Source organism: Parasteatoda tepidariorum, chromosome 11 (genome assembly GCF_982258835.1).
Source record: "Parasteatoda tepidariorum strain Cologne lab strain chromosome 11, Ptep-v5.0, whole genome shotgun sequence".
NCBI classification, from domain to species: Eukaryota; Metazoa; Arthropoda; class Arachnida; order Araneae; family Theridiidae; genus Parasteatoda; species Parasteatoda tepidariorum.
The window spans coordinates 33,583,890-33,610,170 of record NC_141765.1 but is presented as its reverse complement, the minus strand read 5'-3'; the positions used below and the strand labels follow the sequence as shown (position 1 = coordinate 33,610,170).

Below are 26,281 nucleotides of genomic sequence, written 5' to 3'. Positions count from 1 at the left end.
TTTGATATCATTAAGTTTTTTCATAGTTTGGCTGATTCTTGTTTTTATATCATTGAACTCTTTCTGTCAAAACTTCTAGCACAATTTGAAGGATCCTTATCTAAGCTCTTAGAATGTACTATTTACAAGCATTGTCATTATTGTTAGTACAAATAGTGTAATTCTTTCTTTATTGGGTCACATGAGGCTAAACTTTCTTGACAATGGATCTTCAAAATGCTCAAACAATCAGTAGAGAGCATCAAAAAAAAATCACTAACTTTCTGTAATATTTATATATTTTGTAAGCATAGTCTCTAGACTAAAACAAAAAAAAAGTAATCTTCAATCTGCTTGTCTGATTTTAATGCACTGAGTATAATATTGTTAAAGTTTTAAACAAGTTGTAAATGTGAGATTAATCATCATAAATTAAAAGATCAATTGCTATCATTTGGAAAGTCTGTGGGGAAGAATTTGATTAAAATTTTAAAAAAATACCATTTTAAAATGCTTTTAACATAGATTGCTTACTAAAAATAAGTAGACCATTTTTTAATTAAAATTAGTTTATATTTTCAGTTTATCTGCCACCTTTGTAATGATGGATTTAGAACTTAAATGTTTTTAGATCACTCCCGCATTCTATCAGCAAATATTTTGGTTAAGCTTACATATGATAAATACAAAATATTTATATTAAAATTACGTTATTAAAATTCTATGATGCTGACTTTTAAAGTATAACTTCTATGACTATAATCTGCTTCACAAAATGATGAAAACAATAGATAAAATGTGAAGGTCAACTGAAGAAAAATATTTAACGTGATGTGATGGTTACCCTGATTTGGTTTGTCCCATTAAAAACACTTTGTTCTCATAGGAAACTTCCTAACATTTAATGGGGTTGTATCCTGTAGTCCATTATTGTAGCTTTTGTACAATATAAAAATAATTACTGTAAGAGAGTTATTATAAAATAAAATTTTAGCTTTAATTGAGACTGAAATGACAAAATTTAAAACCTTTTATTAAATCTTCTATTAGTATTATTATTCCTATTTTAGTTACTCAATTATTTATTTTTATGCATGTATAATATTCATTTCTGAAGAACGTTCTTTTATTTAGGTCGTTTATGTTACTGCAACTTTTCCATATGTAGTTCTTGTGTGTTTGCTAATCAGAGGTATTACATTACCTGGAGCAATGAATGGAATTCTTTTTTATCTATCACCACGTTGGGAGCTTTTATTATCATTTAAAGTATGACTACTTTATATGTATTCATAATTGTAACATCTATTGAAATTTTTTTTGAAACAGAGACTTGTAATGGTCAGATATCTATGAAATGATATAAATATCTTTTGATCTAAAAAATTTGTGCCAAAAAACTTCCCCTGTACTATAATTGTTTTTCAATTTGAGTTTTTATTTTATTTTTGCTCTAATATTTAATATGATTATGCTTTATTTAAAAGATTTAAATAATGAATAATAATTATTTTTATTTAGAATACATGGAAAAAGCAAGAATGTGATGATTAAATTATATGACTTATTTAATATTGTTCCTAAATATTATTAAACATTAAATTGAAAAATAAGTATTTGTCTTTTTAATAAAGCTTGCAAAATGTGTCCCTAAACAAAGTGATCATAGCAAGCCTTACTCCTGTAATCACTAACCACTTAGCATAACACAGACTGATTACAAAACAGTCCGATAACTCTGTAACTTCTTAATCTTTATCCAATTTACTTAAACATTTTACAACCTGCATTACATTCGGTTTTTTTTTAAAATTATATAAAATAGTGGTATATTGAATAAAGAATGACGCCCGGTGGCTGAGCGGTAGCGCTTCGCTCTGTCATGCCACAGGTCCCTGGTTTGATCCTCTGGCCGGGGCAAGGTTGACTCAGCCTTTCATCCCTTCAGTGGGTCAATAAATGAGTACCAAGCATGCTTGGGAACTAAACACTGGGAGTTTCGCATTCGACTGACCACCTAACCGGAACATCTGCTTCTGCACCCCAGAGCCCAAGGTCAAGAAAACTGAGATGGGCACAGTAGGCCTTGACCCTCTATGGACTGTCGCGCCACTGAGTTTAGTTTAGTATTGAATAAAGAATGCCTTGAAAGTTAAAAGTTTTTCATTTAATTAATAAAAATTACAGATAAAAAGAAAACTCCTAAATTAAATGCAAACTGAATTAACATTACATGCAATGGTTTTAAAATTTCTAAATAGTTTGGGTGAAAATTTGTAGAAATTGTGAATTTCTTTCAAAACAAATCTTTCATTCACAGAATTCACAATTTCTAATTATTAATTTTTTAATTTAAAAATTTTAATAGATATAATTTTAAAAAAATATGAATTTCACGAGGGAAAGATTTGTTTTGAGAGAATACCTTATAAATATACCAAATTTGTCTTCTAAACATTTCCTGTAATTTTACCCGACTATTGTATGTGTATGGGAGCAATGATAAAAAGACATGGGTCAACACTCATACTATTTCAAAAATTTTAATGTTTGTACTTTGTTAGGAAGAAATTTTAGAGAACCAAAAAAAGAGGCCTTGTTCCATAAAAATATTATCCTTCCATATTTTTTCTACAAAAAAAATTTCAGAACTGCAACTTGCCAAGTTGTTCAATTATTTACATTTAGTGTAATTTCACCAGTCAAAAAATTAAGCTTATCACTCTGTAAAATTACTTAAACTCCTTACTATAGTAATAATTTTGTGTTGCTGATTATTCAAATTTCTATCTGTAAGTTAATATTTTAAATTTTTATACTTCATGAATAGTTACTTTATAGCATAAATATTTTCATATAGTGAAAGAGAAAGTGAAATAAATATAGTAATTAAAAAACTTAAGTTAATGTTTCATTTATACACTTGGTATATTGCCACAAAGTGGATAAATAAAATCAAGAATCTTAGATGACTTTCATTGTTTAAAAATTTAATAATTAGACTTCCTTTGTAAGTTTATGATAATGTTATAAAATAGTGTCTCAGCAAGTTTTGATAATTTTTACTTGATTTGATAACTTTGATTAAATTTGATACATTTTTATTCTTACAAACTAAAAATAAGTATTCTACGTGCTGTCCACTGAAAGTAAATACAGCCTTTGTGTTTATTTAAAAATGTGTGCTTTCAATGAGCTATTCTTAGGATGAAGAGGCAAATTACAAACAGAAATTATCATTGAGTAAAGTAAATTAAGTAAGGCAATTTGCATACAAAACCTTAAAGTGCAATTTAAATGCCTTTATTTTTTTTTTAAATAACTTATCCATTTTTAAGTTAGTTGGCAAAACTCAAAACAACTTAAGTTTTGCTTGATCTAATAAATTTATTTTTATGTATAAAGTGCAATATTTTTTATTGGAGGGGCTAGAATATGCTTATTATTTTCAACTATAGATTGTGCTGTTGGGAAAAAATTGCTTTACTTATTTATTATTTTTTGTTTTATTTACCAGTGTTATAGTTTTTAAAATTCAACAACTTAGTGTAATTTCATATAAACTTTTTCCCTAGTATGTTATATCTTGTCTTGGCAAATTTTGAATACATGATTTTAAGATATTCACATGTAAAAGTAAATTTATGAGAGTGCTGTTCTTGGAAGTTCTTTGGAATGAATTAATTTTGCTACAGTACCTTAATTTCCTTTTAAGTGTTATATTGTTTGATATTAAATTTTAAAATTGTTCACTAATACACTTCATCATTTTTAAGATATGTTAATGGATTTTTCAGAAGTTAAGACATAATAGACCCTGATATTCCAAGCTTAAAAAATATTTATAAAAATAGCATGCATGTGTTAATAGGACCTAAATTTTACATTAATGTGTACCTTAAAAATGCGTAATTTTATGTGTGTAGGATTCTCATAGATAAATTTTAAATAATATACACTATCACTATATTAGCCCAAAAAATTTTGTGCATGAATCCTTTTATACTATTTAGATGACCTTTAATTGATAGTTCAAACTTTATTTCAGGTATGGGGTGATGCAGCAACTCAAATATTCTACTCTGTTGGAGGTGCATGGGGTGCTGTGATTACTATGTCAAGCTACAATAAATTTTCAAATAATGTTTATAGGTGAGTATTTATTGATACTTACTTCTACTTGAAAAATAGTTGTATCTTATGTAATTTAAATATTCTTATATTTTATTGTTTTTAATTTCCAGAGATTCTATACTTATTCCAATTATAAACTGTGGTACAAGTATTTTTGCTGGATTTGTTGTATTTTCAATAATTGGATTCATGGCATATGAAACTGGCAAATCAATTGAAGAAGTTGTTTCACAAGGTATTAAATAACTGCCAAAACTTCAAATTTTTTATTTCAGAATGTAAATTTCCTACTTAATAATTTATTTTTAAATTATTATCTTCTCTAACAAAGTAAAGAAAACTGTTTACTCAGTATTGGTTGAGACATAAGTATTCTTTAAATAAAAATTTCAGAAACTATATTTAAAAAGTTTCTAGTGTAACTACTTATTGAATAAGAATGCTTTAAAAAAAAACTTTTTTTAATGACGTTTTATTATTAAGTTCTGTAAAGCAGTATTAAGTACGAAGTGAGCCAAAAATTGCCTTGAATAATTTTTTTTTAATTATTTGATTTTTATGTACTAAAAGATGCAATTTTAACGTTTTAAGCCCTACATTACTTGTCTTTTTAAGTATAAGTCTTTTTTCCAAAATATTAACTTAATCATCTTTATAAATGGCTGTTCAAATATAGTAAAAGCATGTTTTTTGCTATTTTTAACTTCCCATTTCCCTTAGCAAAAGTAAACAAATCATAAACCCCCATCCTCTTGAGGTGTTTATGTTGAATTTGAATAACTTGTTAATAGCAACTCTCTTGAAGAGAGACTGAATTATTCACTGAAATATGCTATGTTTTACAAAACTCGTGATTTAAATCTGAAATTCTGAAGCTGTAACATTCTTAATTAAAGTGTTAGTTATTAGTAGCAAATATTCATTACATTCAGAGATAAGTTTATTTTCTCTTTTTTTCATAGAGATAATTTTTTTCCATTATTGCAATACATAAAGTTTGACCCTCACAGTTAAGTGGGCACACATTAAATATGTTATATAATTAGTTCAGATTTTTTATCTGTGCAAGAAGATGCAAAAATATTTTTCTTTGAATAAATATACTTTTCTTTAACAAATTTTGTTTTTGAACTTTATAATGGGTAACTAAAAATATGTCATTAAAAAGTTGTCTAGAAGTAACTACCAACATTTTTTTATTAACTTATGCATCTTTTTTTTTTAAATAAAAAAAAAGATTTTTATCATTTAATATTAGTAATATTAGCTTCATTTATGTGTTAAGCCTTTTTCTTTTATGAAAACAAATATGCTCAAGTATTTAAAGAAAATAATGATGTAAACGTTAAATGACACATGCATTTTTAACTGTGACTTCATCAGCTGAATCACTTATCAGCTGGAAATATTGAGGTTAGGCTTTTTTCTTTGTGGTTAAATATTTATGAGAGTAAAAAAATAGAATATGCTATATCTCAAACATATATATATATATATATATGCCCGAAATTAAAAATACTTAAATTATAAATTTTGTTTTAGACTGAAAAATGTATTAAAAAGTTAGCTTTTTATTGCTTAAGAATATTAAAATCTTAATAGTGAAAATGAAATACTATTTTATCTTTACTACTTAACAGCAGTGACTTTTATTTTTAGGACCAGGTCTTGCATTTGTTGTATATCCAGAGGCTGTATCCAGATTGCCTCTTTCGCCCTTGTGGGCATTTCTTTTTTTCATTATGCTTTTTTCCATTGGTTTGGATAGCCAGGTAAAGAAATATTTCTATCCAAGTTTTAATTTGTTTCAGTATAGGTCCTTATCTGTCTCATAGAAATAAATCCTATATAAGTTGAAAGAATTTCTCAAAATACAATGAGAAGTATCTGTTTCTTAGTAATTCACTTATGTTACAAAAGCCAGATATAAATCCTTATTCACCTCTTTTGCCATATTTTGGTGTATGATTAAAAGTCAATGATTCTACAAAGAATAAAATTTAAAATTGGAATTATTTTCATAATAGAATTTTTTGAAAACATGCCTTGTGCTTTTAAAATAGACACCTGCATAAATAAATGTTTATAAATTTTTTTAAAATGTATTTATTTTTCTAATTAAAGTTTTTGGAAAATATTTGTTATAAAATTCCATTTTTTATGTATCAGTTTTCTATTTCTCCAAAATCTTTTACTAAATATGATAAAAACAGTCTCTGATTTAACAATTTTTTAATCTTTTTGATTTATTTCTAGCTGACAGATGACCTATTTTTGCTGCAACATGTTTTTGCTTAAATGTATAGTTCTTTGAGTTTGATTATTTTTATTTATTAAGTGATTTCAATTCATTTTTTTTTCTTTTGAGAAAAAATGAATTGATTTACTTGTATACAAGTTAACTGTTTCTGATTATTGTTTCCTTTTACTTTTATGAGGAAACATTCAAGGATCATTTTACAATTTTAAACTAATATATAAGAACACTTAAAAAAATTAATTCTGAAATATTAATTTTGTCATTGCGGTAAAGTATTTACTTTATTTACTTACTATATATTCACTGAAAATTTTTTGTCCTGTTCTTTATTATTTGCATCTCTAGTAGATACTTTATTACATTCAATCTGATATTAAAATTCAGATTTTAAGTAAACTCTTTGTATACATTGAAAATGAGTAATATCTAAAAAAAAAACTGTGTTTCTTAACTGAAGAAAATATTAATTTTGGTATTTTACATACCTTTGATTTCTGAGAAAATCTGATAAGTGAGAAAATGAGCCGCTTTTGTTAACATGAAAAAGTTGATATAAAAAGTTTTAAAGAGATAAGCTGATAGATACAATAGCAGTGTCTTTTAATGTCTCCAATTTTAAAATGAGATTTCTTCAGTCAGTTGTGGGTACCTATATAAGTAATATTATTTTTGAAAAATGAATTTTTAGTGTGAAAGAAATTATAAAATTTCATTAAAACGATTTTATCACTTATCTAAATTTAAATAAGTATTTATTAATGATTAATTAGCTATTATGTTCATTCTAGAATCCAGTTTGAAAATTAAAAAAATTAATAAATAAATTAAAGTACTAAAATTATTGATGTATCTTCAGAATTTTTTTTCTGAAAGTTTTGAACTATCTTTTTGTTTACATATTTTCTTACCAAAAGTTCAAGTTTTAAAAGATTATTTTCCTGCTTTTTAATTGTTCAACCTTATCATTATGATACTAGTGCAAGTAGACAATTTCTTCTTTAATCACCTTTTTTTATATATAAAACGAGATGAAGAAACCTTGTTTATTCTACTAGGAAGTATATAATCAGAATTCTGATTTTTTTTTCCTCTTTAAACTATGTCACAAGTTATTGTGAAAGGCTGGGGTTCCACCCCAGGTAACACCTTGAAGTTCACTCAGATCCATTGTTGTCATTGGTTGGAGGTAGGGTATATGTTCCCCTCGCTAATTAGAGTTCTCTAAAAATCTCAATATTTCAGACCAATAAAGAAAATTTTCGTGAATTAGCATGGATTTAAATTCCTTAAAGTTAAGAACAAGAAAGAGAGAAAAAGTTATTAATCTTTTTGCAATTATTTAAGATTTTTTTTTCTGTTTGAGTGAATTACGGAACTATTATGACTGATAATTGAAATTAGTTGACTGTTATTTAATTGACTGTTAGTTGAAATTTAATTTCATCCCCCTCAAAAATTGAACCCCTGTGATGTCATGCAATTGTTGAACTTTTACCCTCTTAGTTGACAGCTGTTATGTGAGTACTTAACTTTTTAAATAATATGGCTGTCTGAGAAATGTGTTTTTACGGAAATACAGCTATTTTCTTTTTCGACTTCAAAATGATAATTTTAAGAAAGTTGTCATTGAATAACTTCATAACCAGATTTTCCTTATCTGTAATATAAATCAGTTAAAATTTTTTATCTGCTGATTTCTAATCACTAAGTTAAAACAGTAGAGGTTAGTAATTATATCGAAAATATGTAGAGTACTAATGAGGGCATAAATATTCATTCTAAACTTTTGAACTAAAAAATGTTTTTTTTTCACTATGATAAATAGTCAATAGTTGTTTTGCTTATTACAAGCAGTCTAATTTTTTTCTATAAAAATTTAAAGTTGTTTACGGAATCATCAAGAGATTGTGAGAGCTGTTACAGTTGTCTAGTTTCTATAAAAATTTTAAGTAATTTTCAATTTTCTTTTTTTATTATTTTTTCATTTATTTATTAATTTTCTTTTCTTTGTTAAGAGTTAATTTTCAGTGAATATATAGTTTACTAATGAAATAGGTTTATGGAGACTTCTACTGTACTTTTTATACATTGTCTCATGAAATTATTTTTATATCGAAACAAAAATTTACCATGCCATGGTTCAAAAGCATTCTGTTGAAATCAATGATTTGGTTTTTGCTTTTCAGCAGATTTTTTCCTACCTTTGGAGAGAGAAACTGACTGTGATTTCCAGGGTTCATCAATCTTGTTACTGTATTATATAATTTTGTTTAAGTAAAGAAACATAATATAGCTTTATTTTATTGTTTCTTAACTGGAGAACACAGTCAGTTTTTGTTGACGGGGCCAAAAAGGTTCCAGCGGTCTCACTGCCGATTCTTCTGCAGCAGCTAAGGAGGTACTTTTTAGCTATGGTAAATATAAATCAGGGAAAACAGAACAAAAATTATCAAACTAAATATCTACTTTTAAAATCGACAAACTTGTCTAGAAGACATTATTTAACACAATCCATTTATTTAAAGCTTTCAGCTTTCTGTTTCATTTTAACTACATCACAGAAAAATTCAAAAGTACCTCATAATATTAGTAACTAACACAATTAAACATGTTTTTCTTTTGAAATTATTAACTAGAACAATTCTTAGTTTAATCAAAAATTTAAACTAATTATATTTAAAGAAACATTAACTTATTAAAACACACACAGTTTGGATGCAAATTTCTTACATACTACCTAATATTATTTTTTTAAATATATGAAATTTTGTAAATTTTATTAGTCAGTGAACTTTAAAAATTGCTAATTTTTAAATAGCCAAAAAAGTTTCTATCCTGATTGCATTGAAGCTTTTCTTTATTTTCTTTCTTACCATTTATAATTCATTATAGCATTTATTTCATGTGATGTTGTATCAGTTCTAATTTTTGAAACTTTTTGATTAATAATGAATTAATAACTAAAAGGAAATTGTGGATATTGGAATCGCATACATTTTTCTGCTTTATATAAATGTATGCCTATTCTTTCATACAACAGGAATTCTATGTTTAATTGCTCAAAATTTACTAAGTTGAATAATGGAATAAAATGAAGCTTAGAAGTCTGTATTAAATGGGTAACATATTTAAATTAAAAATCAGTTTTTTTTAATCTAAATTTACTCTTAACATGAATATTAAAGCTTTAATCAAATTTGTTCATATATTTTCCTTACATTTTGGTAAAAACTAAAACTATTGAGGAAGGAACACTGATTTCAATCAATTTCTTTAGTAAATTCTAAATTTTGTTACACAATAGTTTTCATTTAGAAAAATAAAGTGTTTGAAAGTAGGTCTTATGAAGTTTCAAAACACAGAGATATATTTCTACAATATAAATATTCAATGTGTTGATTTTTTTTCTTTTTTATTGCAATGTTGGGATTAGAAATATAATAATTCTTTCATTTTTATATAGGGTGTTTCATAAAGTATTTTAATTGCACATAATTATTTGTTTTAAAAGTGTACTGTACTTATTTTTTTCACTATCTCTTAAAAGAACATCTGATTAGAAGATCATATAGAGTCATGGAGAAGATAACTTATAATCAAGGAAGCCCCTTTGACTCTTTGCTTTTTTTCAACTAAGCAAAATTTCACTACCTTAGGGAACCCTAGTGATCTCATATTTTATTTTTGCATCAGACTCAGTTTGTAGCAAAATGTTTTACTTATTTGCTCTACGTACATAACTGTTTTGTTTGGCTAGGTAAAGCTGCTTTAAGTCTACATTTCAACCTCTTTTGTTGTCATGGATTAATTCAATTATGAGCCTGTTCTTATTACTAAATTTCTTTTTTAAAAATAAGGAATACAACACAGACATTGCTTCTAAACTTTGTTTAATCTGTGGGTGTGATCTTGCCTTTGTTACAAAAATTGCTCATTTAATATCATTATGTTCAGATGGTCCAAAATATGATATTGATGTGTCACGATATGGGAATGAGCTTCTTGTGATTGAGTTTTCCTGTTATCATAATACAGGCTTGATAACATTTTAATATTATTAATTCAAAGTATATGTTGAATCAAATTAAATGCATTTTAAATTTTACTTCAATTTTGGCTAATTTATTACTCCTTAAAAATCTGTATTCTTCATGAAATACCCTATATTTAAAAGGTATCATAAAATCAATTATAAGTAGTTTGAATTTTCATAAGGGAAATAATTTCTATAAATTTTTTTCTTTTTAAATTTTATATTCATCAGTTAAGTTGAATACTCTCATTACCAGACATTACTTTTGACATAGTGTTCCTGATGTATTTAAACAGGCTTGTCTGGCCGTAATGATATTTGTTAGCATGTAAAAATCTAGTTTAGTTTTGGCTTTGATAACAACTACATTGTTCTTTTCTATTCCCATGGTTTTTGTTCTTTTTCAAAGCATTTAAATTTTGATTTCTATTTATTTTCTATCTTAATTAAAAATTTTAAATATTGCTAATATAAACAAATGTTTTTGCTGAATTAGAAAAAAAATATAAATTAGTGTTTTATAGTAAACTAATGTTGTACTTGAAACGTAAGTGTTAAACTCTAACTTAATTGAAACATATAAGCAATATCTACAAGAAGTAATTTTTTTTTATGTTACTTTATGTGATGTTTTTATTATTTGCTTTTAGCTTATTATTTATATTTTGTTTGTTTATTTTAAGCTATCAGACAATAGTAAAAGATTTATATGAAATAAGTTTTATTTTTATAACCAATCTTATTACCTAATAAAATAAGACTTCTAAGAGAGAATTTTTTTTTGTCTTTACCTAAAAGTCAGTTACTTGATAATATTTCTTAAATTAAATTGGCCAGTTAAATTATGTAGGGCATTTGATTGCTACTAATATCAACATAAAACATTTGTTAGTGAATAAAAATCTATCTTTCCGCCATTAATTTGCACATTTACCTTGATTTTATTAAGTTTGCAAAATTTAATTTATTTCTTTTTAATTTAAAGTTTTAGATAGAAAATTTATTTGATTGCTATTTTATCAGAGATTTTGTGATAGTTTTTAAACAGGTCTTTAGTAAAAGTCAGTAAAGATGTCTCAAGTTTTGTTTTATTTATAATAAAGTATATTCATTTTAAGATATTTTTATGCTGATAAAATAATTTATGCTCACTTTTTCACTTATTTAAACTTTTTTTTTCAACATGCATGATTTATTTATTGTTAATATTTTGAAATGAAAAGTTAACATGTTTAAAATACAATAACATTTTAATTTAAAATTATAATACCTATTTATCTTCGTATAATATTTTATTTGTCCTCTAACAGAAACATTTGCAAACACATAAAAAATTCACTACATTTTTCGTCAAAAAAAAGTTATTGGTAGCTATGGCAGATAGAAAATTTAAAATTATTTCATAAATATTTTCAAAACTAAATATCAAAAAATTTAAGCATATTTTTTTTTGTTACTCTGCAACTTCATTGCATGTCATTAAGTATTTCATTTCATAACTTTTCTGTATTTAATTTATTAGCTTGATAATGTTAAGGAATATGTATAAACATTAAAAATAAAAACTTATTTATGTCATGAATATAAAAAATTCTCTATTAAACATATATTTATATTGAGCATTTAAAACTGTTAAAAACAGCCTGAGCAAGATACTAGAACTATTATAGTTTTAGAGGATTTATCGCAATTATTATTAATTCTTGAAATTTAGCTTTCATTACTGGAGGACAAATAATAAAATTTTTTATTTCAATATCATGGTTTTATTTTTTGTATTATGAAAATAATAGTATCTGTTATTTTTGTTTTATTTATGTATTATATATGCAGCATGTAAAATTCTAATTTTGCTTAACTTTTATTTTAAAATTACAAATTTATATAGTTATAAATTCGTACAGTTATTATTTATCACAATTCAAAATATTGTAATGTGGATAAGTTGGCAAGAATGTGTTTTAATATTTTATAAAAAGAATTTTTTAAATGACAAAAAGTGAAAATATAAATTTAAATTTTTCAGTTATTTCTTTAAGGTTATTAATTATAAATTAAGTTTTTCTAACATTTAATGTATTATATCAGTTACAAAAAAACTAGCCACTTCCCCAAAACCACTAAATTAGTGTTATGTTCTAAAGAAGTTCTGCATAGAAGATAGGGAAACTGTCTAAGGTATAGGAATTTCAAAATAAAAATGCAACTGTTTTTCTACTGTTACGTTTTTTTAATACTAATTTTAATGTTTGAGAATTTTAAACAATTGGAAATATATTTAATTGTTGTTTTAATTTTTCTTTTTCAAAATTTTCTTAATCATGGTACTGTATATTGTTTTTAATTGAAACTCAGAAAAGAACTTTTAAATTATTTGACTGAGAGTAAAAGTTTTGCTTAATTTAAAACTTGTATGAAAGTAGAAGTGAAAAATAACTGCATGTTTGGTAGTGAGTAAGATTTGTATATCAAGAAAAATACCCTCCAACAACTATTGAATTGCCATAGTTTAAAAAATTATTGTTCAAGGTGGTAGCTAAAATAATGTGTTATAATTTATAATTATTAGAGTTTAAAGTACTTTGTCCCCCAATACGCCCAGATAACTTGAGTCAGTGAGTTAAGGATTGAATAGTGTTGATTAAGTTAAGTTATGAAAAACATCTATACAAATTAAATTTTTTGTAAAAATTTTTGCTTTTGTTTGCTACCACTGGGGGAAATGTTTGTGTTTAAACCTCAAATAATGGAAAAGGACATGAAGAAGACTTACTTTTTGTTCAGAGTTTTTTTAAGGCAAACAACAAAAAATTTTATTTTTTGAATTATGTATTTTAACACTCAGATTCTGACATCAAAGACAACATTCTTCTGAAATAACTGAAATATTTCACTTTATTATGTTATTTTTAAGTACAAATTATTATAATAATATATCATTACTGATTTATATTTCGGCTTTTAAGGGTTATTTTCGTGGATTCCTTTCTCAATCTAAACCAACCTCCCAATTTAGCTTTTAAAAAGTTCTACTTCATTTTAATGATAAATACCTTGCATGTAATACATGTAATTAATCAACACATTTGTCAAAAAAAACTATTTTGTAAGCAATAAATTTGTTCATCTGAAATATTAGTACAAATGGACACTTTATTGAAATACTCAGTTAATATTATTAAAGTTTCATACATTTTTGCCTTTCCTCATTACAATAGATAATATAAACTAAAAAAAATTACCAATTTTTGATTTTTCAGAAGCTATAAATTCTTAATTTCTGAAACATAGATTTGGAAGCTTCTATCTTTTGTTGATTAGTGTCATTAAGTTATTAGGAAAATAGTTTTATTTGCTGCATTACTTTGGTGGAAAACATTTAATTGTATAGCAGCACAAATTAGTGTGCATTAGGTGATTCTTTAAATGCCTTTATATGTGTATTTTTATAATAATAGTATTAGGTTTCTGTGCGCCTTTTGGAGGGGACGTCATCATGAACTGCAAGTCATCACATCATTGTGACAGTGTAACTTTTTGTGCACTATTTATCACTTTTTTTTTATTTTTGTATAAGCTATTATGTACATGAATTGCTTACTTTTAAGAGTGGTCAGTTGATTTGTTTAATTTATTTCAAATTATACATAACACTATTTTAATTCTTAAAACTTTATTTTATTAAATTTTTCATAAACACCAAGTACAAATTTGTATTCATTTATTGTTTTTATTCCAACAAATATCAACAAAAAAACTAAAATTAAGTTTTTGTGACTTCAATTCTCTTTTTAGTTCTTTTAAAAACCTTGTTTGTTGTATTTAAAGTAATTTTATGTTTCTTGTAAAATAAACAAGGTTTTCATTTTTTGTTGTTTCAATAACAATTACTCTTTGAATACTCACAAAAAGTTTAGCCAAAATTACCTGTTTTAAAGTTAGCTTAATAATAAAGAATAAGGCTTTAACATAAAATTTGTAACATATCAAGTTCTATACAATATAAATCACAGCTGTTTTTTGACCTTGTACAGCTTAATAGTTAGAAAATTTTGAATTTTTTTTTTTTTTTTTTTTTTTTTTTTGAGACTTAAATTTTCTGCTCTTTGGACAATTTTTGTTTAAAAAAATTTATTTCTCCTAAGCCTTGATTCTTTACTTGTTTCCTATAAATGAGCATCGCTTCTTAACCAAATAGATAACTGGTCTTTTGCTGAGGGAAGCAACAGACTCTTCTCCTAAGCGTCAACGTTAAAAGGATTTTTGAAATTTTATTTAGTTTTTTAACTTTTCAACTTGTAACTCAAATTGGAGCTAATGACTTTTTTGTGATTTATTATTTTGGAAAATACTTAAGATACATTATTTATAAAGAAAGAATATACAGCAACAGTTTTTTTATTTGCTGCTTGCAACAAAGTATAATTTTTAACAATCATATTTTAACTGACCACTGAGCATTCTGTTAATTTTTGCATCATCAAATAAACAAGAAAACTGCAAATGATTACTGAATGTCTAAATTAAGTAAATAGAACTCATGCATTTAATACTCAATTATTTTGATATTAAATATGAGTCATTTTATCATATTACTATTTGTATTTTTACTTAATGATATTAATTCAGTAATCAATATCGTTCATAGTTCTTGTGGCTTGATGTGTGCTTGCATGTTAGTCATATCTGTGGTCAGCATTAATTTTTAGCTTCTCGCAGTCATTTGATACAAATTTTAAACCCATTTACTTTTTGCTGATAGTAGCTTTCAATTTTCTAATTGCAAACTTTATAGCGTTTTTAACTCTAGATTGCTTTAACATAAAATTTTAATAATGCTTTAGCCTGCGGACCACAGCATATGACATGTTTCAAATCTTCTTAGTAGTCTTAGCCATTATTTGTTTAAATGAAAATACATACAATGCTATTATCTTTCCAGTTTGGAATGTTTGAAACTATGGTTAGTGCATTTGTGGATAAATTTCCTATTCTGCAAAAACGGAAGGCCCTCTTTACTGCTGCATTATGTTTTGTGATGTTTCTGCTGGGTTTGCCATGTGTTACACAGGTAAAGTTGTTTATTATTAAGCAAAAGATTAAATGGTGACTTTATTATGTTTTCAAAATATTTTTTTATCTATTTTATGACACATTTTTATTTATTTTAAAAAATAATAAACAATATCATAAGAGTTTCAAATAGGTAAGAATACTTCATAAAACATTTAAAATAGTTTTTTGCAAAATTTAATGAAACAATTAGCAGTTACGTGCAGATGATGGCATAATAGTAGCCCTGATAGTATAACTGACATTGACGTGCAAATTTGCATTTGTAGTTGCATGTTCGAGGAGCATGATAAAAAATTTAACGTGTTAAATTACTGGAAACATGTAATGGTCTAAAATGGTAATGTTCATCATAAGTTATTGAAGGTTTTGCTTTCTGAGGTTTTATTTTCTAATTTTTTAAACCAACATATTTATAAAGCAAATTTTAAACTTAATATTAGAATAGAGCAAAATAATTAATAAATGATTTAACCAGAGAAGAAAAAAGTTATTTACGTGTAGAACATGAAAAATTATGGACGTCATTTTGTAAAGGATGTTTTCAATAAAAATGTGTCAATGATTCATCTTAAGTGATGTTTAAGATAACCATACAGGACATTTTTGACTGAATTGTAGATCCATTGCAAGAGATAGTTTTACAGTGAAAGAGATAATATGAACAACATAATCATATGAGATAATATTCTTCAATTGTATTTTTAGTTTCATGTGCAGAAGTTCTGATACAAATTTTTGTGAACAACTTAAAAAATTGGTGAACCAAATCCAGTAAAATTTTACATGAAAATACATCAAAGTCAAAAACAATGATTAAAAAGTTCATGGCATGAGCTAAAGATCATGAGTTAATTGGTATCACAGCAAGATAGTCCAAAATGATGTAGCAAAATGGAACTTGTAAAAGTTTTAATACAGTAGACCCTTGATGGATCGTTCCTCTTAAAACCATTCATTGCAAAGGATAGATTTTAAAAAATGATCAATGCAGGTCAACATAAAATATCAATTAGTTTGAAAATGCATTAAAGTAATAAAGAAGTAATGGATTTAAAAATTTGGTAATAAATTTACAACAAGTATCAAAAACGTTTAACTGAAAAAATTATGTACTTAATGCAAAAATATTTTCAATGCAAATGAAAGATGAATTAGCATTTATTAATTCAAAATATTGTATCTTTGGACATTAATTATAAATTGGTGTGATTACAGAAAGTTCCTTGTCATTTCAAAAACTTTGAGGCCTTCCAATGTTTGCTCTGGTTGAAATTCCTTTTTTTTGTATTCATTGGAATCATTTTGCACTTCTTTAGCTTTTGCAAGCATTTTTTTAACCAACAGCATGACAAATTTTAACATTTCCATCAACTGATGCTTAAACATAAAACATGATGCTTGAGACGTTTTCCCATAATTTTAAAAAATCTTAACTTTTTCTTCACCATTATCATTATATCGGTGTAACCGTTATTCTTTTCTACATGGAATAATTAAAGAAATTTCGATGCCTGTAGAATTTTGGAACAATAGTTGCAGGAATCTGATAGTTTCAAAAATTATTAACATTATGATATTAAACTGATATTAACATTAAAAGAATAGCATTTAAGGATAGGACCATTAAAATAAAATATGAAAAATACAGAAACGACGGATCTAGGTTATATTGTTTGGTTTAAATCCATCTGAGGGCATTGCAGATCTCTCATTAAATTCTAATTGTGTTTATGAATTTGGCAAATGTTTTAGAACAAATCAGCTTTTAGCCCAGGAAGTTTTTCTCTGCTAGGAGAGAAGTCATGAGCTGTAATATCTTTTCCAAGACCACTCAAGACTTACTTGTTGGTTACACATTCTGTAGATCAGGCTGTCTACTCCATCCTTTATAAATAGCAAGCATTAATTCTTATGGTCCTGCTATCCTAGTATTAGAACACATCTTTGCATTACTCTATATTTCTCATTTTTAAGATTTTTAATGCTCCTTTTCCCTCTTCAGCTCTTGTGTTTAGATTAAATTTACAGCATCATTAGATTTAATTGCCTTGAATGTATAATGATGTTTGAGTTGAGAATTGTTAGCAGTTCTTTCCTCTTGTGCTTTCAAATTTTACATTTATTCCAATTTAATCATTTTCCATATACTTATGTTGAGGATTATAACTAAAAACTTTACTATTTTGTTTTTATTTAATATGTAATTTTATAAAATATCATAAAGCATATGATTTATATGCAAAATCTGAGTCACTTCTTAAAATTTTTTGAGTTATTTATATTTATAGTTTTGAAAATATAATTATTTGTAACAACATTTTTCTTTTAGGGTGGAATGTATGTCCTTCAATTAATGGATTGGTATAGTGCTGCGTTTTCTCTCATGATAATATCATTGTTGGAATTAATATGCATTTCATGGATTTATGGTATAAATACGAATTATTATTACTAATTTACTTTCATATTAATCTACATCTTGGTATTGGTCATGTTGAAAAATAGATTATTCCAATTTTTAATAGGTTCAGTGGTGTGTTGTGGCTGGCACTAAGTCAGTCGGCTTTTATTAAGTTTATTTATTTTTTTATAAAATTATCAAAGCAAAAAAGAAAATTAAAATCTTTTTTAATCTATTTTAAAAACTATGTGATTCATATATCCTTTTTCTCATCAAAACATGTTCGTAAACTCAAATTAGACTAGCACAGTTTCATTTCCATTTTGGTATGACTGTTAACTTCTGTCCTTTTCTTAGAATGTTTGCAGTCAGTAAAAAGTTTTAAGTCTTGATTTTTTTTTTCAAAGTAAATGCACAATGATTAAATGTAAAATTTTGTTCTGAAGTCAGCAATTCAGCGATTCATCCTTGACCAATGAGAAATAAATAGAATTTATTTTTGTTCTAGAAGGCAATTTATCAGTGCAACATTTTATTATAATATGGTAGTGAGATGAATAAGAAAAACTGAAACTCTTTTTGCAACTAATATCCGATCATCCTCATTACTTACTATTCTTTGATTGCTTGTCCACATCTTTGTTTGATATTGTCTTTTAAGAGAAAATCAATATTGATAAAAATAATCACCCTATTCCGAACTTCATAATGAGTAAAACAATTAAAAACTGCAATTTTTTTAATCTGATTTTAATGTTACAGGAATCAGCTTACAGCTTGTCAAAGAAATTAAGTATTAAAAATATACTTTTGTATTTTAAAAGAAACTAAAAAATTTTATAGTTTTATACTTTTAAAATACCACTTTCAACAATTAATATTTTTTTTTTATAATTTAAAATTGTTTGTTTAATTAGCTAACAATGGAGAAAAAATGCAGTATCTCTGATTTTTGCATTGTATTGAAAAAATTTTTAGAAGAAATGAAAATTTTTTTCCCCTACCGTATTTTTCGGCGGAAGCGCCGCGGCGCTTTCGAAAAAAAAGTTGTTTTTTTCCTACATGCGGCGCTTCCGATGCAGCGGCGCTTCCGACGAAATATTTTTTAGTAGCAAAAAAATTTTTCAAGGAAAGTTATTTAAGATGAAATAATTTTCTGAGAGAAAGACTATTAAAAAAAAAATTAATAACGAAGTCGACGAAATATTCGCCCGTATCGCGATCTGCTGCAGAACATCGGCAATTGTAATTTGAGCGAACAGAAAAGGAAGTAATAGGACCCTAAATCCGACACTCACGGGACTGACGAAATGCCGATTTTTGGATCTCTTTCGGAAATTCCAATATGGGCCCCTAATATTACTATAATTCAATTCCATTGTTAATTTCAGAAAAACCGATAAATTTAGTCAAGTTTCGATCGTAGATTATGATGGGGTGAATTTAAAACTGGCCCATCTAAAGAAATTTTACTAATCAAAATAATAATCTATATAATATAATCAAGAAGAAATATTTCGAATCCTATGAAGAAGAAATAATCGTTTCTTCTTTGGAGCGAGATCATAGTTCTCGTTTTTTCTTTTAGATAACATTTTGTTTTAACAAAAGACGCTTACCTCGCAAGAAAAAAAAAATAAAAAAAAGCTAACAAGGAACTACAAAAAAAGAAAAAAAATTTAACAATTATTGCTAAGAAACTAACAATGAATAACAACAAAAAACAAGCGAAACAACTAATAACGTTAAAAAAAAAGAAACAAGCAAACAACTATTAGCAAGAAAAAAAACAAGCTCACTATTTACAAAGAAAAAAAAACAACAAATTAGCAGTTAATAACTAATAAAAAGCGGCAAAATAAAAAATTAATAAATCGAATAAAAAACCGCAAAAGGGATAGAATTCATTTTGTTGTCTACATGGTAGTTTCAATGTCAACTGGGTGTGGCCAATTTATGGTCAAACAGAGGAGGGAGAATTGGGGGCGAATCAGTAAAGTGCAAGCCTAGCTGTCAAGATTGATTGATCAGTTTTTTCCAACTTGCATTTCTTTATTTTGTTCATTGGAAATGCAGATGTTTTTACTTCTCAATTTATTTTAAACTGCTTAAGAAACAGATGTTTCCTTTGACACAGATTTTTTTTTTTTCAAGCTTCTTTTTTATTTTTAAAAGATAAAATAAAGTAAGTTACTTCAACAGAATAAAATTCCAAATAAAAAGAATATAGCTGATTTTTTTTTTTATCTTATCAATATAAATTTCTTAAAAAAAAAAGAAAAAAAATTTAGATCAGATTAAGTGCTGAATTTTGGAATGCTGGATTAGGGGTCCCATACCCTTTTCTTTTCCCCAACCCCTTTAAAATATAACTGATTGATTTCTCCTAATCAGCTCCAGTAGAAATGACACGTGGAGGAGGTGGGGTACACCCCTCTTTTAAACATTTTCTTCTCTTTCTAGTTGAGTCACATTGGGTTATTTCCATTGAAGGAGAGGGCATTCTACCCACTAAAATTCCACCCCCTAAGATTGTGAAAGTGAAACTTATTTCCTCTTCTCTCATTCCTTCAGAATTTTTTTGGGGCTTGTTTAGTTATTTATTATTCTTGTTATTGTTAGTTATTTCGTTATTATTAGCTGTTTCGTTATTATGTATTAGTTTTTCCTCGAATTGTTAACGGTAATAAATTTTAAAATCTTTTTATTTTAAAATTTTTCATATAATGAATTTTTATTTTACTTTTCTTATTACATTGTTTTACTGATTTCTGTAATCAGTTCAGCGTAGCTACTGCACATATAAATAATTTTTTTGCTGTTCTTCTGTTCTTTGGCGCGGTGCCAACTGGTAAGAACAACTTTATTTTATATCGTTTTGTTGTTTTCGTTTTTTTTTTTTTTTTTTTGCTGAAAAAGAAATTTTTTATTATAATTTAGAAATTAAAACTTTACTTTATGAAATGCATAAAAAAATTTAATTTTTTATTATACAGATATTCTAAATGGTATTTTAAAGGTCTCTTCTAAAAGGATGCTGATATGCCCGGTTTAGCGCCATTGCGGCGCTTACAATAACTTTTTTTTTAAAAATTTCAATTTTATCGATGTGCGGCGCTTGCGACGAAGCGGCGCTTTCGCCGAAAAATACGGTAATATGTGTCTCAAATCATCTATTTCTAATTCATCCACATAAACTGAAAAAAAATTAATGAATTGATAGATTATTTCTATAATATATCTATTTTAAGTGATAGGGGGACAAGTTATACTTTAAACAAAGTTTAGAACTAATATTGAGGAAATATTAAAAAAACATTCAAGAACAAAAAATTTGTGGTGTCAAAATTAGTTCGATATGTAATCTAAACCAAAAGTAAATTATATCAGAAAAATATAAAATTAAATGTAAAACATTTTTTTAATCAAGTTTTATAAAGTAAAATTTATTTTAAAATTCAGTTAAAACCATTCAAATTGCGGATATTATTACTTTTGTACAGATTTTTTATTCTACATTATATCCTCTTTTTTTTCCTGATTCTTCTCAGTTTCTTCTACTGATAAACTGACATGACAGAATAGATTTTTCGTTCGAAGAAATGCAGCCCCACTTTAAGGCTTAAAAGGAACAAAATAATAAAGGGAAAATTTTTTATAATTTATGAATAAAATATTTCAGAAAAGTTAAACTTAAGAATTTAAACTATTGGTTAAGAGTATCCTATTCTTTAACATTAAAGCTTGAATTCTTAGCATACTTCACTTACAAAACCTTTATAATAGCTTTAAAAAATTATTCAAATATTCAGTTCAAACAGATCGTAAGATTAAGAGAATAGGAGGCTCTAGCAATTGAAAGTAATATGAAATGAATCAGTTGCTTATCACATGAAAAATAAATTAAAACTGGAAAATGCAAATAAGCAGGGTGATTTATAATTTTAGAATCCTTACAAAACATGAAGTAAACCATGCACATTAGAATTTCCTAATTTGTATTTTAATAAAATACAAAGAAAAAAATATTCAAACATAGATCAATTATTATTAATGTTTGAAATAGTTATATAAGTTCTCATCTAAGACCAATTTATCAAGTGAAGAACTGTAGCTTCAATTTCAAATAAAATAGTTTTTGATTATTTATGTACCTAATTTGCTCTTGACCTCGATAGTGAATGATCACAGTTTGAAATTATTTATTATTTCTATTATTTTTCACTTACTATTAAATTTTGACCCCTAATGTGCATAGTTATTTTATTCCATTTTTTAAAGAACTTTTCAAATATTCATAAATGTTTTTATTAATTAAATATTCATTAAGAAACGCTTTGCATAAGTTTAAACAGATTATTATGTTTATACTGTTGCATAATGTAAAAATAAACTTGTAAATAGTAATACTTTTTATTCTTCCAACTGAAATCAAGTTAATGTTTTTTCTCTTAAAAATACTCATTGTACTTAAAATTAGCTACACTTAATAGTAGAATATCAATATTTGATACCTATACAAGTACTGAAGTTTTGCTCATTTATTTTGGAATAGTATATTATGATCTGAGGGAAACTAATAGTAAAGAGATATGTTTGAATTTGGTTTCAGCTAGTTTAAACACCAGTGATCTTTATAACCAGTCAAAAAGTTTGTAAAAAATTTAAATCTACTCAAATTTACAAAAATTACACATTTTATATTTAAAAAAAACTTTAAAATGATTTGTCTAAAGCCATCTTATTTTCTCAGCATCAAACCTGATTATGCTTCGCTTTTAAATGAGTTTTAAAAAAAACTCTTGTTTTTTCCTCCTTTAAATAAACTATGGTCAGGAAAATAGCTGTTAGTTGAATGAAATAGTTAGTTTTTGCAACAAAAAAATTTTTTTAATTGCCAGATTCTTTAAAGTTTATTTATTTAAATTACTGTTCTGCTTTTTATAATTAAATACAACTGAACTGGGTTCGAACTTCAATGATCCAATTGATATATTTTTATAAAAAATTACTCTTTGTTGTCTTAACCAGCTTAAATATAAATATAAACATAAAATTTATTTCTAAGCATGATAAGAGCTTTTTAAGTATAGCATAATTGTTATGTGTTAATAAACTTTAAAGTTTTGGGGTACTAAAATAGTTTATCTAACCAGTAAAACCATCAAATAAAATTAATAACAAGAACTGCTTATTAAATAATTAATTAAAGGTATAATAATAAATTTAAAATGTTTACTTACAATTGTGACTTCGAATTTCCTTCCCTTTTTATTAAAATTGAATTATCTAGTATATAAACACATCATTGCTAATTGTATAAGTTTATATATATAATCTTGATTCTAGGTGTGGATCGATTTATGCAAGACATTTCCTTAATGATTAAAAGACCTCCACCTACTTGGTTTAAATTATGCTGGTGTTATATAACACCTGGAACTATTATTTGTCTCCTATTGTTCATTGTCATAAATCATAAACCAGTTACTTATGGTACCTATGAGTATCCAGGATGGTCAATTGCTTTAGGATGGATGATTGCATTGTGCTCTATCCTTCCTATTCCAGTTATTGCAGTTGTACAAGTATTAAAGGCAAAAGGAACTTTTAAACAAGTAAGTAATATTAAAAAACACTGTAATAAATTCATTATTTCCTTTAATCAGAAGTTATATTTACTAGAAACTATTGCATTTATGTGATGAAGACATCCCATTTTATTAAATAAAGCCTGATGAAGAATAATAGAGGTTCACTACACTCACAAACTTGCACGAAAATTTTTGTTTTTAGTGTAAATTTTTTCTAGTCAACCATTCTTCTCTTATAATAATCAAATTACGAAAATCAAATTGCCTGAATACTTAAGAGTTTGTTCTTCAAGGAAGGGGAAAACTTTTTTATGTGTTCAATAACCTATAATATGATTGCTTGTAAATACACTACCCCACAATGATTGACCTATCTATGTGTTTCATAGAAAGAGTTTACTTTGTTTAATATTGTGTGATCTCCAACAAAGAGTTGAATTATTTTAAGCACTTATCTCAGATTTTCTTTGAAACACTCTAACATGTCCTATATAAATGTTTGCTGGGTGTTAAATCAGTGCAATAGGATAGCTAAAAGGGATACAGTGTTCATAAGCTTCTTTGGTATTACAAAATGCTGAAAATTTTAAAAAATTATTTTTGATAAAATAAAGATAGTGAATATAAGTAATTGCTCTTATTCATGCTTTCAATAAAACTATCTACCAAATATAAATAAGAAAAAAATGAAAAATTCTCATTGTGGCTATTGAATAAGCAAAAATGCTTTATGCAGAGTGCTTTGAAACTCGTGGGCAAAAATTAAGGGATGATACCAAACATTTGCAACTCTAAATTAAAGCGAGCAATTTCCCCCATATAATGCATGAGAATGGGGGAGGTACTAAACTAATTTGATTTTAAAATAAATCATGTGCACCACTTGCTATATCATAGATGTAACACCTACATTACTGCTTTTTTTTAGCAGTTTCTGTAACTTTTGAAATTAAAGAACCATTAAAGAAATATTTTGTTATTGGAAATCATCAGAATATTTTTTGTTATAGTTTGATAGAAAAATCTGCCATTTATTTAGGGAAAAATAGTTGTTAACCACTCTGTCTTTTTCTTTCAGAGAGTGATATCCTGCTTACAACCAACTTATGATTGGGGTCCTGCTTTAGAAGAAAATAGAATTTCTTACAAGAAAAGTCTTAGCATTGTAAAGAGTCGGTTTCCACAAAATGTTGAATTTGGAAACTTGGGAAGTTGCGAGAAGGGCCAGTCAGAGGAAATGTGCATGTTTCCTAAGGAAGATGTTCAGTTAAACTCTGAAAATAATCTTTGAGAATTATCGAATGTGTGAGATTTACTAAATAAAGTAATGATGTGCTTAATAAATTGGAAAGTTGCTGTGCAACTTGGATACAAAGCGATTGAGTGGCAGAGCCAGAAATGAAGGCTAATAATCTCATTGAAGATTACATCAAGAAAAATACATTTCTTAGTTTTCTAATCATTTACATAGCTTTTTAAATGACAATTTTTCTTTTTAAACATTTTAATAATTTTTATATATTTTTTTATATCTCCAGTATTTAAGTTTTTTTTCCTCCTTATGGAGTAATTAATAAAAAATTTATACTTTTATTTCAAATAAAAATTAAAAACAATCGCTGCATAATTTTAAAATCTTTTGACTAAAGAGCTGATAAATTAATGTGTATATTATGCTCTTTTCTTGCAACTATGGTTTTATTGAAACTAAAATTCCAATTTTTACTTCTTGGACATAAAACTGTTAAGTTAGGCTTTAGTAAGGCTTTAGAATTTGTTGTTTAAAATAGCATTGAAAGGTATAGCTGTTAAATTAGTTTTTTTTCTTTATATGAACAAGATTACAAGTAAAACTAAACATGCCCTTGTTTAAGACGTGTGTCTGTGGCATTGAAACGTTTTCTTTTTTTTTTGTTTAGACTCTACTGGAAATGCATTAATATTTCGAAAAGTAAGTTAGAATTATGTTAATCACTATTACAAGTCATCTCTCCTTTTTTTGTCACGTCTAAGTAATATTACTAAAGTATTTTAGTTGTTCAACTCTTTCTTAGAAACTGATTTCTCAACTGTGATATGTGGTTTTAGTTGAAACAAATTGTCACTGTTTGCCTTTCTAATGTAAACTGTGTTTTATACAAAAAATTAAATAAAATATTTCAATAACTGATGGAAATTTGTTCTTCTCATATTATGGTTTTATTCTTAGGATAAACAAACAAATGAACAATTATATACACATTTTAGAAACAGTTAAAAAATGTCCTCATTGCCATTGCCAGCCACTTCTTATACACTGTCTAATAGTGAATTACTTATAGAGTTTTATTTACTTAAAAATACATTGATACTTTTACATGTAACTACTATAGGAACTTCCGTTTCATTTTCAAATGTTCTGTCAAAATAAGAATTACATAATAATTGATATTGTCAAAAATTAAATACAAAATTTAAAAATTGAGTTTAAAAATTAAATTTGCATTATTATCATCAGGACTATGTATCTAATTGTCAAAAATTAGAAGCATTGTCATGACATCAGCACATTTTTTATTCATTTTAAATTAATATGTGAATGCAATACTTTGCACCTTCTACAATATTTCTGATGCACAGATACCCTATTCAGCTTAAAATTTCTGTTTAGTGTAGGATAAACTTTCTTCGCTATCCATAGCGCTGTTGGCATCTTCAAAGTATTGCTAATTTATTTCTTATATAAATATACATATCTAGCTAACAAAGTTTTTTTTTATCAAAATGCTATTGTATTGGATTACTAGCTGTATACTGTATGGTGC

At 26.0% G+C, this 26,281-nt stretch overlaps 1 protein-coding gene across 2 annotated transcripts in view; it reads left to right on the top strand.

The window, feature by feature from the left end:
* LOC107450096 (sodium- and chloride-dependent glycine transporter 1) overlaps positions 1–25,647 on the top strand; it is a 55,038-nt gene extending 29,391 nt beyond the window's left edge. For both annotated transcript variants that reach the window (XM_043042129.3, XM_016065820.4), the window contains 8 exons: positions 1,114–1,248; positions 4,028–4,131; positions 4,224–4,348; positions 5,773–5,885; positions 15,349–15,477; positions 17,812–17,911; positions 23,233–23,501; positions 24,556–25,647. In XM_043042129.3, coding sequence (XP_042898063.1) covers positions 1,114–1,248; positions 4,028–4,131; positions 4,224–4,348; positions 5,773–5,885; positions 15,349–15,477; positions 17,812–17,911; positions 23,233–23,501; positions 24,556–24,768 — 1,188 coding nt within the window. In that variant the 3' untranslated portion in view covers positions 24,769–25,647. The remainder of the gene's footprint in view (positions 1–1,113; positions 1,249–4,027; positions 4,132–4,223; positions 4,349–5,772; positions 5,886–15,348; positions 15,478–17,811; positions 17,912–23,232; positions 23,502–24,555) is intronic.
* Positions 25,648–26,281: the final 634 nt, after the last annotated feature.